Source organism: Mesoplodon densirostris, chromosome 17 (assembly GCF_025265405.1).
Source record: "Mesoplodon densirostris isolate mMesDen1 chromosome 17, mMesDen1 primary haplotype, whole genome shotgun sequence".
Lineage (NCBI taxonomy): Eukaryota > Metazoa > Chordata > Mammalia > Artiodactyla > Ziphiidae > Mesoplodon > Mesoplodon densirostris.
Genome location: NC_082677.1, coordinates 52,334,417 through 52,354,113, shown reverse-complemented (window position 1 = coordinate 52,354,113; position 19,697 = coordinate 52,334,417). Strand labels below are relative to the sequence as shown.

Here is a 19,697-nt window from a genome sequence, read left to right as displayed (position 1 = left end):
GCATGGATTTGCACTAGGAGCAAAGATGCACAAGACAAAAATATGTTATAACTTGTGCCTTTGAAGAAACCAGAGTGAAAATACTATCCAGAGAAAAACTGCATAGGTGGTTCTTTATGGTACTCAAATTCCAAATGTCAGCAAACCCATCTCAGCACACATAATAAAACAAATTTACCAAATAGTTTTGGAGGGGGAGAAACTCCGGTAAACTAAGTTTTTAACTTTACCTTTTGAAAGACTGGATTCTCCTTTAAAGAGAAGCCTTAAATGTTTTAGCATACTAAAACACTGATAAATGTTAGTATGCTTAATGTTTTAGCACACAAAACATTGATAAAAGAGGACTTAAAAATATTTCATTACATACTACAGTAACTTTGCTTTTAATTAATAAGTCAATGAAAAGCACTATGTAGGAATATATCATATACCAATAAGCAAACTAACAAAATACTGGCACGAATAGTTCTGAGACTATCCTCAACCACCTACGCTGAACTAAGGATATGAAGCATACTGGTTAAGTACAAAGGCTTCGGAATCAACTTTTTAAGACTCAAATCTAGACGCCAGCACTTACCAACTCTGTGACCTGCTTGGACCTCATTTTTATCATCTACAAAATGGAGTCTATTTCCTTACAGGGCTTTCACAAGGATTACAAAAAATAACACCTATAAATACTTAGAATAATGCCTGACATAGTAAAGGACCAATAAATGTTACTTTAAAAAAACAGAGACACTTTATGTATAGCATCTATTCTAGTTTCTACAACAATCCTCTGAGGTGAGTATGGCGGAACAAACTTTAAATAACTGAACTGACACACCTAGTTAGGGGCAAAGACAGGATTCAAATTCAGATTTTACTGTCTCTAAATTCAGACTCTTTCTATGTCAAGATGCCTCCAAAAAAAATTCACAGGTAGTAATCTACCCTTCCACAGGATTACCCTTACGAGTATTTCTGATGCTGATTCAAGTACACACACACACACACACACACACACACACACACACACTACACACATCTGTGAATCTACCCATCTACTTCACTTTAATGCCACTAATTATCTAATCCAAGCCACCATTATCGCTTACCTAACTATTGCCATAGCTTCCTAACTAAATGGCAGACCCTGACATTTGGGAGGTCCCCAATGAAAAGGCTGGCTCACCAAGAAATGACACAAGCCTCGATTAACAAGTCAAAAACACACAAACACAGCTTATAGAATATAAATAAGCAAAGAAAGAACACCCAAATTTAAAGAAAACCTCCAACATGAAAGAAAAACAAAACAAAAATGTAAGAAGGGAAGTTAATACAGGGAGTAGAAAAACAAAAACCTCAAAAATCTTTCGTTGGCTCAAGTTCCAGCATGGCAGTATAAACCCCCTACAGTCCAACCCTCCCACTGACAGCCACTATAAACTTGAACAAAATATGAAAAACAACTATCTGAGCATTCTGAACATTAAGGAAAATAGGGATTTGGAGGGAAATTAAACCTTGGAGAAGCAACCTGCACAAAGAGTTTTCCCTTTTTGTTCTTTTTGCAGCTTTGCTGCAAGGCAGAACCATAGTTGTGGAGAGGCACCTTGTCTTGGGCTACTAAAACCTCAGTAGAACCCTTGCTATTTCTAGCCAAAGGAAGCATGGAACAAATGGAGCCCAGGCAGGCCAGAAAGTGAGGGTAAATTACTAGCCCTTGAACCATGCATGTGTAGGACTTAACTAAAACAGATGAGTAAAGGCCTAAGGAATTAACCTTAGATCTGAACCACTGCACACAGAATGGGAGACAGTATTTAAATTTTCCAGAGTACCATAGCAAAACGCTCAGAAGATCCAGGATAAAATCCAAAATTACCAGAAATACAAAATACTAGGAAATATAAATCACTCTACAGGGAAAAGGCAATCAAGAGATGCCAATTCTAGGATGATTCAGATTACTGTTACCATACAAAGATTTTAAAGCTGCTATTACAACTATGTTCTGGGAAGTAAAGCAATATTACCTTGAAATCAATGAAATGGCAGGGAATCTCAGCAGGTAAATAGAAAACAAAAAATTGAACCAAATAAAAACTTTAGACTGGAAAAATAAAATACATGAAATAAAAAATTCACTGTGTGGGATCCATAGCACAATGAAGATAGAGGAACTAGATAGCGAATTTAAATTGACAGAATTTATCCATTCTAAAGAAGAGAAAAGAAAAAGGATTGAAAAAATAAATAAGTTAACAAACAAATAGAGCCACAGGGACTCTAAACCTTTAAAAGGTCTAGAAAACATGTCATTTGAGACTCAGAGGAAATAACAGACTGCAGCAGGAAAAAAAAAAAAAAACTGAAGAAATAATGTCCATAACTCTTCAAAGTAGTGAAAGGAGTAAATTTACAAATTCAACCTCAGTGAGGCTAAAACAGAACAAATTCAAAGAACACTACACCTAGACACATCATAATAATAGAACTTCTAAAAATCAAGATAAAGAAAAGTTATTGGAGCAACCTGAAAAACCAATATATTACATACAGAGAAACAATGATTCAAATAACTACAGATTCCTCATCAGAAACCATGGTCATCATAATAAAATGGAACAAAACCTTAAAGGGCTGAAAGAAAAAAAAAAAACTCAGCCAAGAATTCTACACCCAAAATATGTATCTATAGGGGAGATCCCTGGTGGCCTAATGGTTAGGATTCCACGCTTTCACTGCCGCGGCCTGGGTTCAATCCCTGGTTGGGGAACTGAGATTCCAAAGCTACGCAGCACAGTATCGCCCCACAGAACAAAAAATCTAATACTTCAGGAATGAAGGTAAAATAAAGACATTTCGAATAAAAGAAAGAAAATTGATTAGAGTTGATTTGCACTTTAAGGAATGATAAAGGAAGTTCTTTAGACTGAAAAAAAATTGATAGTAAAGAAAAACTTGTTTCTTCAGGAATGAAGAGAGAGCATAGGGAATGGTAAACGTCTAAGTACACATAAAAGATTCTTTTTTCCTCATAAATTTTTAAAAATATGTGTTACTATTTAAAACAAAAATGATAACGTTTGTTGGGGATTTCAGTGAATGTACAGGTAATACATATGACAACTATAGCGTCAAGTTTGGCAGGGGGAAGGGCGTACACAGTATACAGTCACAAAGTTCTACTTTTTACATGAAGTCATATGACATTAATGTTAAACATATATGTATATACATATACCTAACTTTTCACTGGTTATTATAATCTTAGCGCAAGCACAAAAATAATAAAAATAATAATATTAACATTAATAATTGATAAATAACAATATTATTAATATTAATTAATAATAATAATATAAAGAGGAATAGCTTAAAAAAGCAATACAAATTTTGAAAAGGAAACTAAAACAATTATTTTGATCAAGTGATCCAAAAGGCAGAAAAGGATGAAAAGAGGGAAAAAAAAAAAGAGAGAGGACAAACAGAAGGCAAATAATACAGCAGTAGAAGTAAACTAACCATACCAATAATTACATTAAATACAAACACTCCAGTTAAAAGGCAGAAGCTGTCAGAGTGAATAAAAAAGCAAAATCCAACTATATGCCACCAACAAAAGGCACACGTTAAGAACTCAGGTTGAAAGTAAACAGAAAAAGATATGCCATGCAAAAAATAAGAAGGGAAATTAAAAAAAATAAGACAGGAATGGCTATATTATTATCAAATAAAACAAACTTGAAGACAAAGAGCACTGCCAGAGATAAAGAGGGGCATTTCATAACAATCTCAGAATGTAGGAAGCAAGAAATTGAGATAATTAAAGGGAGATAGACAACTCCATCACCACAGCAGATTTTAACACCCCCTTGCTTAGCAACTAGTAGAATAACACAAAAACAAAAATCAGCAAGGAATTCCCTGGCAGTCCAGTGGTTAGGACTCAGCACTGTCACTGGCAGGGCCTGGGTTCAGTCCCTGGTCAGGGAACTAAGATCCTGCAAGCCATGTGATGTGGCCAAAAACAACAACAACAAAAACAAACAAACAAAAACAAAAACAAAAATCAGTAAAGACACAGAAGATTGGAACAATACTCTGAACCAACTTGATCTGACATTTATACAACACTATATCCAACAACTCAAGAATATACATTCTTTTCAAGTGCACATAATACATCACCAAGATAATATACTGGTCCATAAAACAAGTCTCAATAAATTTAAAAGGAATGAGACCATACCGAGTGCAGTCTCTTACCACAAAAAAAATTAAATTAGAAATTTTTTAAAAGATATACAAGAAAATCCCAAATAAATGGAAATCAAATGGAATTCAAGAAATAGCTGATCCAACAGAGCAAAGTGATGAAGGGAAGTCTCAGTATGACAGCTGTGTACTAGGCCTAGAGAACAAATACTACAGGTAGAAACAGGAGGATGGTGGGCTCTAGGAAGAATGTCTTCAAAGAACAAAATAAAGGAACTAATACTTATCCAGTGCATGTGACCATGCCAAAAAAAAAAATGTAGCTGAAAAGCAAATTCTGAAAAATGACCATAGGATCTGCAAAGAATTAACAACAGATACACAAGGGGGGTGGGGGAGGGATAAATTAGGAGTTTGGGATTAACATACACACACTACTATATGTAAAATAGGTAAACAACAAGGACCTACTGTAGAGCACACGGAACTATACTCAGTATCCTGATATATATATATATATATATATATATCAATATACTCAATATCCTGATATATATATATCAATATATATTTGCTATACACTTGAAACTAACACAACATGGTAAATCAACTATGCCTCAATAAAAATTTAAAAACAATAAAGAAATAAAAGTCATAAAATGTAAACATTAATTATCGATTTAACCAAATATTAGGAGCTTTTCATACCTTAATCCTCACAATAGTTCTATGAGGGAAGTACCTATACTATCCTTACTTTATAGATGAGGAAGCTATGGCAGAGAGAGGTTAAGTAATCAGCCCAAGGTTACAGCGCTTGTCAGTGAGAAGCCAAGATTTGAAACTACCAGGCTCATCCTATACCATCCGTGCTCCTCACGTCTGGCATCGCCGTCAATTAAAGAAAGTTAACTATGATGAAAGTTCTGTTTCCCAGGAACTTTTAACTCAGCTGACATGTTTACAAGTAATAGAATAAAATTTGTCCTCCAAGCTCTGCTGCATAACCTTAAGCAGAACCTCCCACAGGCAGTCTTCTGTAAAATGAGACGGTTGAAGAAAATGATCACTAACTACTTCCACAATATCTGGAAACAATTTATTTTCCTTTTTCCATAAGTAAACCAAATAACCTACCCATGGTTAATTATCTGGCAAACGCAAGTCACCAGTCAGATGAGGAATTATGTAAAACTACCAGAATTCATCTAAACAGGTTTCTCGGCACTATTCTAAAAGCAAAGTACATACCCTAATTATGGATATGCAGAATATCAACACTGTATGGGCTGGGCAACATATTGTTACTTTTACGTAAGAGAACTCTGGAAAACTGTTCACTATAAATCTATCAGTAACCGCATGGATACACTTGAAATAATTCAAAACGGCATTCATTTATTTCTTCAGTAAGTATTTACAAGGCACTATACAATGGGCCCAGAACTACACTGTATACTATTATAAACAAGACAGACCTAAGCCCTACTTCCCATTGAGTCTACAAAATACATACACCATGGAATAAGGACTATGATAGGGATAAGTGCACAGTGTTAAAAGAATACACTGAACTTGGTAAAAAAATAGAGGAAATGGAGACGGTGAGGGAAGGTTTTCTGGAGAAAAGAACATCTGAACAGATTTGAATAAAGAATAGAAATTCATCCTGGAGGAAGCAGAACGAAAAGAAAAAAGGGCAATCATATGTTCAAAAGCCAGAAGAGTCCGAAGGCAAGCGAGAGCACGGTCGGGAGTGGCGCCTGGAGAGGAGCCGGGCAAGAGAACAGAAGTATTACAGGTTACAGTTCAAAACACGGCACGCGTGCAGGGCAGTAACAAATTAAGCAAGGTGAGGTTAGCGGAGGCTCATGTTCTCTAAGGTTACAAACAAAAACTTAAAAGGGTTTCAAGTGTTATTTCAAGTGTTAATCCTTCCCCTTGTGGGGAAATCACACCAAAAGTCATGCTGATATAAATGAATGCTCTACCCAAACGAGAACAAATGTTCTCTAAACTATTGGATTTCTTCAGTCTAACAGCCAACAGGCTACAAGTCCTATGAGCCTCAAAATTAGTAAAGAAGTAAAACTATCTGGTTTATTTCCTTATTCTCAAAGCCTCTGCCAAATAGCACAATTTCTTTACATAATGTAACGGGTAAATCTGGAGAAACATCATAGACAAACTAAACCACAGCACATTTCTAAACTTTTAAAATACTAAATCACTGATATTCAAATCTTAAAAGTCAAAACCTTGAAATAATCTGATAGTAAATCTTAGACTATTTGCAGTATTTCCCAACTTGCACTTGGCATGTCTTTAACAAGAATTTTACCTACACCTTAATTCCAGCTAAGTGATCAAACTTTTGGAAGAAACCATAACAACATGGCATGAAAACATAGAGGATGATTTATATAAACAAAGGGTAGATAGGCTAGCCTTAATTACAAGGATCTTTTGAGTAAATTTACATTTAATAAAGTCAGCAGAATGTATTCCATAGTTATTTAAATTTAAGTCAGGCCTACACATGTAGAATATGTATAAAATTCTAAAATAATATATTATTTATACACATATAATGAGACAGTGTTTTAGCATGTAGGTGTGACATTAAGGAAAGAATAAAAAGAAAATAGTCTCTAAGTAGTCAACATAAAGCAGATGAGAAAAATCAAAGCAGTACCCACAACTCCACAGTCAATGAAGGTACTAAGCAGGACCACTGCACATGGCTTCATGGGTTCCTTACTGAACAACACTATGGGGTCAATCATATATCACAAACAACCTGAGAGAGCCCAAGTCTCAGTAGCAAAAAAAAATGAATTCTTATAAAAATAAGTGTGTGTGGGCTTCCCTGGCGGCGCAGTGGTTGAGAGTCCACCTGCCGATGCAGGGGACGCGGGTTCGTGCCCCGGTCCGGGAGGACCCCACGTGCCGCGGAGCGGCTGGGCCCGTGAGCCATGGCTGCTAAGCCTGCGCGTCCGGAGCCTGTGCTCCGCAACGGGAGAGGCCACGGCAGTGAGAGGCCCGGGTACGGCAAAAAAAAAGTGTGTGTGCGGTGCTTTGTGACCGCCTGGAGGGGTGGGATGGGGAGGGTGGGAGGGAGGGAGATGCATGAGGGAAGGGATGTGGGAACAGATGTATATGTATGACTGATTCACTTTGTTATAAAGCAGAAACGAATAAAAAAAAAAGTATGTGTGTGTGTGTGTGTGTGTGTTTAGACAGAGAGAGAGGGAGAAGGGGAGAAGGAAGGAGGAGAGAGACACAGACACTGAGCAACATACGTTAAGCTGTAAGGTAATGCAAAACATGCACACACACACACACACGCACACACAATCTGAGAGAGCCCAAGTCTCAGTAGCAAAAAAAAAAAAAGAATTCTTATAAAAATAAGAGAATAAAATAACATAAGCAAGGTTTTGAGTCTATGGAGTTGCTCTTGAGCTAGCACCACTCCTTCAGTCATCCTCATCAAACACGTCCTAAGTGCCTACCACATGCCAGATACCGGAACATATAGCAGTGAACAAAACATACCTGTCCTCATGAAGCGCACACTCAGGGGAAAGAAGGAGGTAGGAATTAAACACGTAAAATATTGGAAAATATCAGGTGGTGATAAGTACTATGGGAAAAAATGAAGCAGGAAATGGGGCTAGGGAGTACTGTGAAGCGGGTATTGTGATTTTAAATGGCCTCAATGAGGTGACCACTCCAACAGAATGAAGATTCCATCAGACACGAGAAACTTGTCTTTGCTGTTCTCATAGGAAATTTTATACTCTAACTGGGGTCTCCACACCAATTCTAGTGATAGACCAAGTGCCTGCCTGATTACCAGGTACAAAAAGTAAGTGATGCAAAACACCCTTTACCACGTTCCTAAGGGTTTATTTCAAGACTCGGTGAAATAAAAATTTGTCAGAAGCATCCTGCAACAGGCCCAAACTTAAGGCCTTTATGAGGTGCATTCCTCTTTCATCTACACCAGGGGTGGGCAAATGACAGCTAGCAGGCCAAATCCAGCCCACCATCTGTTTCTGTAAATGAAGTTTTATTAGAACACAGCCATGTTAACTTGTTTACATATTAAGTACGGATACTTTTGCACTAAAGCAGCAGATCTGGCACACAGCTGTGACACAGACCACATGACCTGGAAAGCCTAAAATGTTTACTATCTGGTCCTTTACCAGAAAGTTTGCTGACCCCTGGTTCTAGATCGTCACCACCACCACTACCACCGTCATAGTGAGATTCCTTTCAGGGCCCTCTTCACGAACACATGGCCAGTGCGGTCACATGGAACCTTGCCTCAGGAGGGCCTCATGCTTGGGGTTTAATGCTCTATGGTCACCTTTAAATTCTTAATAATTTTATCTTTGAATCCACGTTTTATAAGTGAACTCCAATGGGACAAAAGAGCATGTGCCAGGGACCTGGTGCCTCAGCTCACAGGCAGTCTGCCTCCCCAGGAAAGATTCTCAGGCAGCTGAGCGCCCTGGCTCAGCTCAACTCACCACCTCATGACTAGGAGTACAGCAAGGTGGTAGCTATGCCCATCCCAGGCTGGCGTCACCATGATACATTCACGAGCAAAGCAGTATCTAGCAAGTCCTGGCATGGAGGCTGCAATCCCTTGGGGGTGCTGTGGGCTAAGAAGGCAGGCCCGTCGGAAGTGGAGACTGGCTTTCCTACCCAAGGCCAGGACCCCACGTTTTCATCTGGCAATGCACCTTGCAAGGTATGTAACCGGACTTGACTGCTTTCACAAAACAAAAATTACAAACGAGAGTTCCATCCTTCTATCAAATCTATCATAAAATTGATTTCTTTGCTTTGTCCCATTCCCCTGAGCCATCTCCCTTCACCTTGCTCTAGGCACACAGCTCTCTTCTTAGTTCTTAAACCAACAAGCTCATTTGCACCACAGGCCCTTATCACACCTAAAATACTCATCAGCTAGAACATTTCAATCAAGTCTTGGTCTGAGTGTCACACCTGCAGAGTGGACAGAGGTTCCTAATAATCCTGATTCCAATCCACTGAGGAGTCAAACCCACTGGTGAGGCGTCCCATCTCCAAAGCTGCCACCATCAATTTTTTGCCTCCATGTATGTGTACTGTCTCTCCCTCATTGGGAAATGGAGTTTATTTCCCCTCCTTATGAACCTGGGCTGGATTTATGGCTGCTTTAACCAACAGAATGCAGCAGAAATGACATTCTGGAGTTCTAAGCTGAAGCCTTAAGAGGAATGGCAGCTTCCTCTTCCTTCTGTGATGTGAAAGGCCAAGGTCACACTGAGAGGGCACATGAAGAGGACACACAGAGAACTGAAGTGATCAACATTCAACTCACTCAAAAAATAAGAAGAAGAAGAAGAAGATGGACTGACAGATATATGATAACACAGATGCAACAAAATGTTGGGAATTGTAGACCCTACAACTGGTATATGGTATATGGAAGTTAACTGTGCAATTCTTTCAACTTCTGTATATATTTGAAAGTTTTTTGTTTTGTTTTGTTTTTGGCTGTGTTGTGCGGCTTGTGGGATCTTAGTTCCCAGACCAGGGATCGAACCCATGCCCCCTGTGGTGGAAGTGCAGAGTCCTAACCACTGGACCACCAGTGAATTCCCTGAACAGAACCGCTCTGCTGAACAGAGCCAAACCAAGGAATCTTGAAACATAGTAAAATGCTTGTGTTTTGAGTAGTTTGTTACAAAGCAATATAAAACTAAAACACCAAGATTTGAATACCAGATCCATCACACCTAGATCCACACACATGCCTGTATATATTTAACCTCTTTATGTCTCATTTTTTTCATCTTCAAAATGAAGATCATAACATTATCTATCTCACAGAATTATTCTAAGGAATAAATGTGCTCATGTGTGTAAAGCACATAGCAGAGTTCTCAGCATATTCCTGACATAATGCAAAAAGATATTATTCTATTATTTCTATTTTATTATTGATAAAATGTATTATTTATACCATCATCCTGCTTTACCTTCTTTAAACCATCTATTACTATCTGAAATTATGCTCACTTATTATCTGCCTCCCCTCCACCAAAGTATGAGCCATGAGACACGAACTTAACTGTCTTGTTCACCAGCACCTAAAACAGAATTTGACTGACAGAGATACTTTATAAATTAATAATGAGTTATAGGACCTCAGTTTCACAGTTAATCAATAATGATATCTAAAAACTGCTCCCATACCTTATCTTAAGTATAAATCTAACAAGAGGCACTCAAAACACAAGATACACACATAAACTATCTATAATATGTTATTTTCAGGATATAATTCCAATGCATTTACTTGTTACTGCACAAATACTACACCATTATTGGATCATGTACGCTCAAATATGCCTAAGTGATGGCTAGCATCTGACTCAGCACCGTTCAGGTGTTCTAAAGTAGCTTACTCGTTTGTATAATTTTTAAAAAATGAACTGTACTCAATCAAACTAATGACACACTCTCAGTTACTATTGCTACATGCACAGAAACAGCCAGAGAAACTTCCATGTGGGGTCCATTCAAAACCAAATTACCCTGGCAACACAAATTAACATAATACTAATCTTCAAGCTATGGAAACTTGGTTTTAAACACATCTGAGAGTGAATTTCCTCAGTTACAGTATTTTAAAATCTATATTAAAGATGAAATAAGAATCAGACATTCACAGAACCCTGAAGCACCTCTGAGGAAAAGCAGCAGTCTAGAAGGTACACAAAGACACACAAAAACACAACTCAGTATAACAAGTTCTCTAATACTGTGATCCTCAACTTTTCCTCTGCCGTGATGTAGAGATGACAGATGCAAGAAACTCACCCTGTCTCCCTCTTCCAATTATAATTTCGTAGGAGTTTTTACATTTAGGAACAGGATTTTATAAGGCAAATGAACCACAGGGGTGTGGTACAGAACTTTAGGTGAGAAATAAACACATGTAAAGTCAGGGAAGTAAGTAAGAGAGAAGACATTATAGTTGAAGCTAATAATAAGTATGTCCTGATGAACTCCAGCAGTTAGTGCATAAAAATTAAGGCAGGCAGGGGGGCGGGGAGGAGGAGGGCGGGATTGCTAAGATGTGTATAGGTATGGAAAGGTCCATTCAAGGAACTTGTATGTTAAGAACAGACATTTATATTTCAAAATCCAATAAGCCTGGGCTTCCCCGGTGGCGCAGTGGTTAAGAATCTGCCTGCCAATGCAGGGGACATGGGTTCGAGCCCTGCTCCGGGAAAATCCCACATGCCATGAAGCAACTAAGTCCGCGAGCCACAACTACTGAGCCCATGTGCCACAACTACTGAAGCCCGTGCACCTAGGGCCCGTGCTCTGCAGCAAAAGAAACCACTGCAATGAGAGGCCCACACACAGCAACGAAGAGTAGCCCCGGCTCGCCGCAACAAGAGAAAGCCCACACGCAGCAACAAAGACCCAACACAGCCAAAAATAAATAAATTTATAAAAAAAAAAATCCAATAAGCCCACCAGAATGGCTAAAATTAACAAGTCTGAAACACCAAACTTTTGGCAAGGTGGTGAAGCAGCCAAAGCTTCCATACATTGTTTGTCTAAGTGTAAAATGGTACACTTGGAAATGGTACACAGACTTGGAAAAAAGTCTGGTGGTTTCTCATAAAATTAAGCATACGCCTACCCTATCACCCAGTAATTCTACCAAAGAGAAATGAAAACTTCACCCACAAAAAGATTTGCACAAGAATATTCCTAACCACTTTGTCCGTAATAGGCAAAAACCGGAAACAACCTAAGTGTCTATCAACAGAGCAATGGATAAACAAACTGTCCTATATTCGTACAATTTATACAATGAAATACTATTCAACAATAAAAAGGGATGCACTACTGATACACACAATAACAGGATCCATCTCCTAAACTTTTTGCAGAGTGAAAGAAGCTTTGTAGACTCTATGCTGTATGATTCTAGAATAGGCAAAGCTCATTCGAAGAGAAAAACAAAAACGAAACAGTATAGCGATCACCTGGTGGGTAGGAATCAACAGGGGAGGGTCATGAGTGAACTTTCTAGGGTGACAGTAATGTTCTTTCCCAGTGGTCAGGAAACTTTCTCTGTAAAGGGCAGAATAGCATATATTTCAGGCTTTCTGGGCTCTGCCACTGTAAATGAATGGCACGGCTGTGCTACCGTAAGACTTTATTTACAAAACAAGAGTTAGAATGTAGTTTGTTGATCCCTGCTCTATATTTCAAAAGTGATTTGGGTTACACAGATGTATGTAATTGTCAAAACTCATCTAATTGGCCGTGGAAGATATGTGCATTTCACTATATGTCACTTTTATCCTAAAGGAAAAAAACCATAAAGAAATATTGAACTCTAGGCTAATGATAAGCATGTGGTTGGCACTGAGTTACACTGATATCTGCAACTTATTTTGAAAGCTCAAAAAATAAGATGGAGGGGCTTCCCTGGTGGCGCAGTGGTTGAGAGTCTGCCTGCCAATGCAGGGGACACGGGTTCGAGCCCTGGTCTGGGAGGATCCCACATGCCACGGAGCAACTGGGCCTGTGAGCCACAGCTACTGAGCCTGCGTGTCTGGAGCCTGTGCTCCGCAACAAGAGAGGCCGTGACAGTGAGAGGCCCGCGCACCACGATGAAGAGTGGCCCCCGCTCGCCGCAACTAGAGAAAGCCCTCGCACAGAAACGAAGACCCAACACAGCCAAAAATAAATAAATAAATAAATAAATAAACTCAAAAAATAATAATAATAAGATGAATTGACAGATATATGATAACACAGATGCAAAAAAATGTTGGGAATTGTAGACCCTACAACTGGTATATGGTATATGAAAGTTAACTGTGCAATTCTTTCAACTTCTGTATATATTTGAAAGTTTTTTGTTTTGCTTTGTTTTTGCCTGCATTGTGCGTCTTGTGGGATCTTAGTTCCCAGACCATGGATCGAACCTGTACCCCCTGAAGTGGAAGTGCAGAGTCCTAACCACTGGACCACCAGTGAATTCCCTGAAAGTTTTAACATTAAAGGGGGGGGGAGGATATTCAATAAGAGGCCACTGAAGATTTTTAAGCAAAGAAAAGAAAATCAAATTTATATTCTACAAATACAATTTATGTAGCACAAACAATACACAGAAGGATGGTCAGATGAAGGAAGAAAGCACTAAGCAAGCTATTACAATAGTCTATGCCATAGAAAGTATCAACATTTGAGGAGTAAGTACAAAGTGAGTTCATGCAGAGAAGGAAAGTCAGGGGAGTGAAGAGTAGAAAGCTCCTTCATTTCAGGAACGAGGAAGGAGTTTCAAGGAGAAAGTTCACAATGTCAACGTAAAAGAACTTAAGCAAGAAGAGAACTGAAAAGTACCTATTAGATTAAGCAATGGACCTTGATGATGTAAAAGAGGTGTGGTAAGAATGTAAACCAGATAAAGGATATTGGTAAGTTCAAAGCAAACAAACAAGTGATGATCAAAGGAATCCAGCTGGGCCAAGAGAGGAAGGCAAAACTAGAGAGCAACGTAAAGTAAAAGACTGAAATAATTCTTTAAAATGGAAAACAAAAGTAAATAACTGCACCTAAAAATCACCATATATTATCTCATCCAGAAAATGCACTCTTGGGTAAGGCAGCCTGCTATGAGCCAGTGTGTCCCTGCACATTCTTGCTGAGTGTGAAAGAAGGTCAAGGTTACCACAGCATTTAACTGCCTCTCAGGGAGAGGTGAACTAGCTTGTTTGTTATTTGCTACAATGTTTGCAGCTTGCTTAAAAAAAAAAAAAAAAAAAAAAAAAGTGCTAGACCCCTGGTCCTGAGCTCCTTAGCTGTGATCCACCCTGTTCTTCCATTAGACCCATCACCCTCATGGGACCTGGTTACAAGGAAAACCAGCACAAATATGCTGATGTTCATGAGTCTGCAGGGCTGTGAGTAATAATGTCATTTGTTTCTGACCTGGGAGTCTCCTGTTTTTCTGCCAGCAACCATGAAACATTAACAGACTATCAGCTTGTAAACACGGTAAAATCAAATCTTAAGACTTTTCACTGCTCTTGACATGGACAACAAAGAACTAGTTGATATTCATGTTGCTAAATAAAACAAGAGACAAAAACGTAGTCACTAGCAAAAACTGAAATATATACAATATTTTATAGTTTATTTACCTTACATTATTCATAATATTTATCATGTACCAGTCTCTACACTATATTTTTTACTTACACTACATTATATAATTCTCATAATAATCCTAATGAGGTAGGTACTAATATGAGGAAACTGAGGCTTCAAGATGCTAGGTAACTAAGCCAAGGGCTCAAAAATTGTAATCAGCACAACCTAAATATAAGCCCAGATAACTTTAAAAGACGTGAGGGTTTTTGTTAACTATTAATAGTCAACCTCCTTCCCAGCTGATTTATCAAGGGCAACTCTAATTCATATATAACAGCAAAGTATCTATATCATCACAGTATGGATAGTTCATTATTTTTATAGAAAACTAACATTTTGGAAATGTTAATATAATCAAAGTTTTCTCTAAAAATCTGTGGTCAAGGTTTAGGAAGAGCTAGGTTAAACAAATCCAAATCACTGTCTTTACGGCAGAAGCTCTCATGGTTTTAAATATGCAAATGTATGTCTTTATATTCTAATATATATTATAAACCTTCTAAGACCATCTATTATCATCATTCTGAATGATACAGTTTGGGAAACTACTGCTACAATCCACAGTGCCAATTTAACTTATATACAGAATACCTCTAAAAGCTTAGTAGTCAGCTTGGTGGTTCACATACACAAAACCTTTAAAATGGAGAACATCAAAGTTAGAATGTGGCATAACAGCTCCAAGCCAAGTCACCTCCTTCATAGTTTGGCAACACTGCCCATTTCCTACCAGACAAAATTGAATTTCCCGTAACACAATGGAACTACCTGGCTTTTTCTGAAATTAGAAGGGTAACAAGTCAAGCCTTCTTGTATTTGTAGCTCTGTACATTGTTATCACTTAACAAAATCTGGACACTTTTAACAATGGAGGAGAAATCACAGAAAAAGTAGTTTCCACATAAAGCTTGTGCATTGGTTAATGGTAGTAAGTCATTCTAATGGTCCTAGGCATCACCATTAACTTACCAATACAGAAAGCTAAAATTTAACTCTATGAACAAGTGGAAAATTAACATCGTACACCATTTCACCACCAAGCATGTCTTCCTGTCTCCTACTTAGTCAGCTCTAAACATTCAACAACTGAACCTGTTTATTTATCCATTGTTATTAACCATTCCAGGGTTTTTAAAAAAAAACAAAACTGAGCTAAAGTCAGCCACACAACAGTTGTGTTCATTATACAAGCCAGAGCTGTAAGCTGTAGATTGGTCCCTAGCTTACTTGCAAACCAACTCAGATGCCTTTTTTTTTCCTTTGCCCTCTGCTCTGAAGGAATGCCTCCACCCATTCAAAGTCTATGTAGACACATCTCCAGTAGTTTTGTTGGGGGGGGGGGGTGCATATACCTAGGTAAAGTTACTGATCAGGCCATTCTCAACAAAACTAAGAGTTACTCTAGACAGATGAAATTACCATGTAATTACACAGGAATTGGAATCAAAATCTGAACGTAAACTGTACTAAGATTTTCAAACACTTCACCTTACAAGGAAAACAAATTTATGTCCTACCTACTTTAAGCAAGAAGTATCTTTAGAAGGACAGATTTTTGCCCTCTGCTCTGAAGGAATGCTTCCACCCATCCAAAGTCTCTGTGGGACACATCTCCAGTTCGAGGGGAAAAAAAGGCAATAAAATATGATACTGTCGGGACTTCCCTGGTGGCGCAGTGGTTAAGAATCCGCCTGCCAATACAGGGGACACAGGTTCGAGCCCTGGTCCGAGAAGATACCACATTCTGCGGAGCAACTAAGCCCGTGCGCCACAGCTACTGAGCCCGCGCTTTAGAGCCGGTGAGCCACAACTACTGAACCCCGCGCGCCTAGAGCCCGTGCTCTGCAACAAGAGAAACCACTGCAATGAGAAGCCCGCGCACCGCAACAAAGAGTCCTGCTCGCCTCAACTAGAGAAAGTCTGCATGAAGGAACGAAGACCCAACGCAGCCAAAAATAAATAAATAAATTTATTTTAAAAAGAAAAAAAATGATACTGTCTACTTATTTTGAAAGGGGTTGTAGAGAAAAAGAAAACATCTTAAAGCTGACAGCAACTTCCAACATTTTGGTGTTAGGAATTCTTAAAAATAATAATCATAACTACTGAAAGCAAATATGACACTATAATAAATTACTTTAAGGCACAAATACATCAATTAAAAATGTTTTGAGGGCTTCCCTGGTGGCGCAGTGGTTGAGAGTCGCCTGCCGATGCAGGGGACACGGGTTCGTGCCCCGGTCGGGAAGATCCCATATGCCACGGAGCGGCTGGGTCCGTGAGCCAGGGCCGCTGAGCCTTCACCTCCGGAGCCTGTGCTCCGCAACGGGAAAGGCCACAACAGTGAGAGGCCCGCGTACCGCAAAAAAAAAAAAAAAAAAAAAATGTTTTGAGCAGTGATTTGTATATGTGAACATGGTGGATTCTGATAAGCAAAACCCCCAAAGAGAAAAAATTCGAATCAGTTAACACCATTAAGGGAAACAAATAGCAACAGGAAAGAAAAGAGATTAGAGAAAAGAAATTCCACTGGTAAATGCAATGGGTATTCAATATTTACCTATTGCATTTTATTTTTACTAACATCTGCAAAAATAGGAATGCCTTAAAAAAAACCCAAAACAAACAAACAAACAAAAAACCACCCAATGTGTATACACTAGCAACTTGAAAAATGCCTTCCCAAACTGGCAACATTTTCCAAACCATTCCAAAAATACTGATAAATTTTCACAGAATTCAGAATATACATCATTTGGAGGTTTTACCGGATGTAAACCAGATGAAGTGGAAGCCTCCTGAGCTTTTATCTTAAAAAAAAAAAATGCAAAATTACATACATTGGGTTTTCATCTTTCAGTAGCCTTTGCATTTGTCAAAATACACTTATTAATAGAAATTCTTTACTTCACAACTAAGTCTCTCCTGTGCAAATAGATCTGAAACATGAAATCTGCACTAACATATCTATATTTGTAAATTTCACAAACAGTACTATTAAAGTGCATCATCGGTGCTCCATATTAACGTTTTTCTCCTCTCCCTCAGTAAATAGGTTTAACTAAATTTCCACCTCAAAGTTTACAGAATAACATGCTACCTAGCTGCAACGAAACAGTCAACTATTGCTGAGTCCATTTTTTAAATAAGGTTTACGTAGGAATCTCCAATGACACCACCGGAATTAGTATCAGAGAAAAAAAATATTAGAAAATTTGACACGGAAAACACAGAGGGGCACTTTTCACTCATTTCAACATACAAAGGTTTATACGGTTAAGCTGGAAAACCTTGTATTTAAAGAAAATTTTTCAAACAAGATTAGCATTTTTTAAGTAAAACTTCCTGTTTCCCCTCCTACCAAAAAAAAAGTGATAGAAAACAGAATGCAATCACTTTTAATTCTAACAAAACAGAGAAGGACAAAATGACAAGGTTAACTAGAACTGAGAAACAAGTTCAGCCCCATGACTATTCTCTACAGTTGCACGATTTTTAAGCCCACATTTTTTTTTTTTTTAACCAAATCCACTTCCCACCCTACGTAGGGCTTACACCTGCCTCCTCCCCACCGACTCCATCTATGACGGCGACACCTTCCCAGCAGGTATGTGAACTCATTTCCAGTATACAATCCACAGGAATATCTCTGAAGTGACTGGGTCAGGGCATAACGAAATGATCGAGAAAGTGAGACATAAAACAGATACAAGTTTTAAAGGGAGGCGTAGGGGTATCTAACAGCGGAGGGATGGGGACCTCGAAGGAGACTGGGGTCTGGAAAGAAAGGTCTCAAAGGAGCCACAGGCAGGCTCCATCCGAGAGGTGTGAAGGAAGCAAGGTCCTGCCAGAAGAGCCAAAAATAAATTAGCCAGCACGTCCATTCCGCGAATAACCCGAGGAAAGGGACTCTGGGGGCCACGGCGGGGGGCAATCCCGGGGTCCTCGGCGGCGCAGGAGGCCTGGGCTGGGGCCAGAAACTCACCACCTGGTAGCGGCCAGTCCCCGGCTGGTGATGATCCATCCTGCCCGGCTCGGGATCCGGCTTCCGAGCGGGCGAGTGCCCTCGGCGCTCAGCCCCCTCGGTCACCCGGGTCGACGACGTCGTCGCCGCAGCGACCCTTCCGCCTCTGTTTATGTCGCCGCGGTCGCCCAGCCGGACCACCTCACTTCCCGTCACGGCCGCAGAAACCACCGAAACCTCCGCGTCGGCCGCAGCTCTGGGCCGAAGCTCCGGGGCGCCGCGAGCGCTACTGAGCATGCTCGGGATGGTCGCGCATGCTCGCTGGGTCCTCCGCCGTCCCATCCGCGTCGCGAGTTCGGGGGCGGTGGGGGGGGGGTGGTTAGCTGGGTGGGAGGAGGTGGAAAAGTCAGGCAAGTCCCAGGGAGCAATCTAGGTTGTCAGCCTGTCCGGAGTGGGCGGTGGCAAAAGGATCAGGGGAAAAAATAGCACCGTCCTTGATTGGTCTTTTCGTTTGGACGGGTTTCGCGCAGGCACAGTCACAGCGCACAGATACAGATGTCGAGGAGAGCGGGGACGCACTCCTAGAGCACCTGAGGACAGGTCACCCTGTTTCCCAACACTTCCTCGTATTACTCACCCAGCCTAGGGCAAGGCACAGAGATCCGTCTCTAGGACCTTCCTAAAACTCTTATTCAGAATCATTAGTGAGCTAAGGGATGTCTTGTTAGCTTGTTTTGTTTGTCCCCTTCTTGGTAGTAAGAGATTTAAGAATCCAACAGGGACTCTTCAGCCATACTCATGTATCTCGCCAAGGAAAGAGGCCTCTAGCCTCTAGAGCACTAGGTTGCTGGAAGGATACAAGAAAATAATGAAAAAATATAGGACTCTTTTGTGGTCATATTCATATCAATAATTCCAAAGGGTTTAACAGTAAGGAATCACTCCGTGTGCAACATTGTCAGTCGATCTCAGTATCCGGTTAACCACACATGACGTACTATGTGTGAGTATCTCCCACGGGGTGCAAAGCATGTTTCTCTGGCAAGTAGAAGAGTATGATGGGGCAGCAAACTCTTTAACCCAAAGACCTGCTTTCTATACCCTGAAAACTATGATCCCACGTGACTTGGCTCAGCTATCTTTTTTACTTAACCTCCCTCCTGAATCGCCAAAGGAGATTCTTGGAATGAAGAAGGAAGGCTACTGGATGGGCCTGATCACCTAGTTAAAATTAAAAATACAATAAAGAGAGAAACTCATTGAGAGATCA

At 39.7% G+C, this 19,697-nt stretch overlaps 1 protein-coding gene across 1 annotated transcript in view; it reads right to left on the bottom strand.

The window, feature by feature from the left end:
• NDFIP2 (Nedd4 family interacting protein 2) overlaps nucleotides 1-18,787 on the bottom strand; it is a 62,999-nt gene extending 44,212 nt beyond the window's left edge. The window contains exon 1 of the mRNA XM_060079815.1: nucleotides 18,449-18,787. Within this exon, the coding sequence (XP_059935798.1) occupies nucleotides 18,449-18,769 (321 nt within the window). The 5' untranslated portion in view covers nucleotides 18,770-18,787. The remainder of the gene's footprint in view (nucleotides 1-18,448) is intronic.
• Nucleotides 18,788-19,697: the final 910 nt, after the last annotated feature.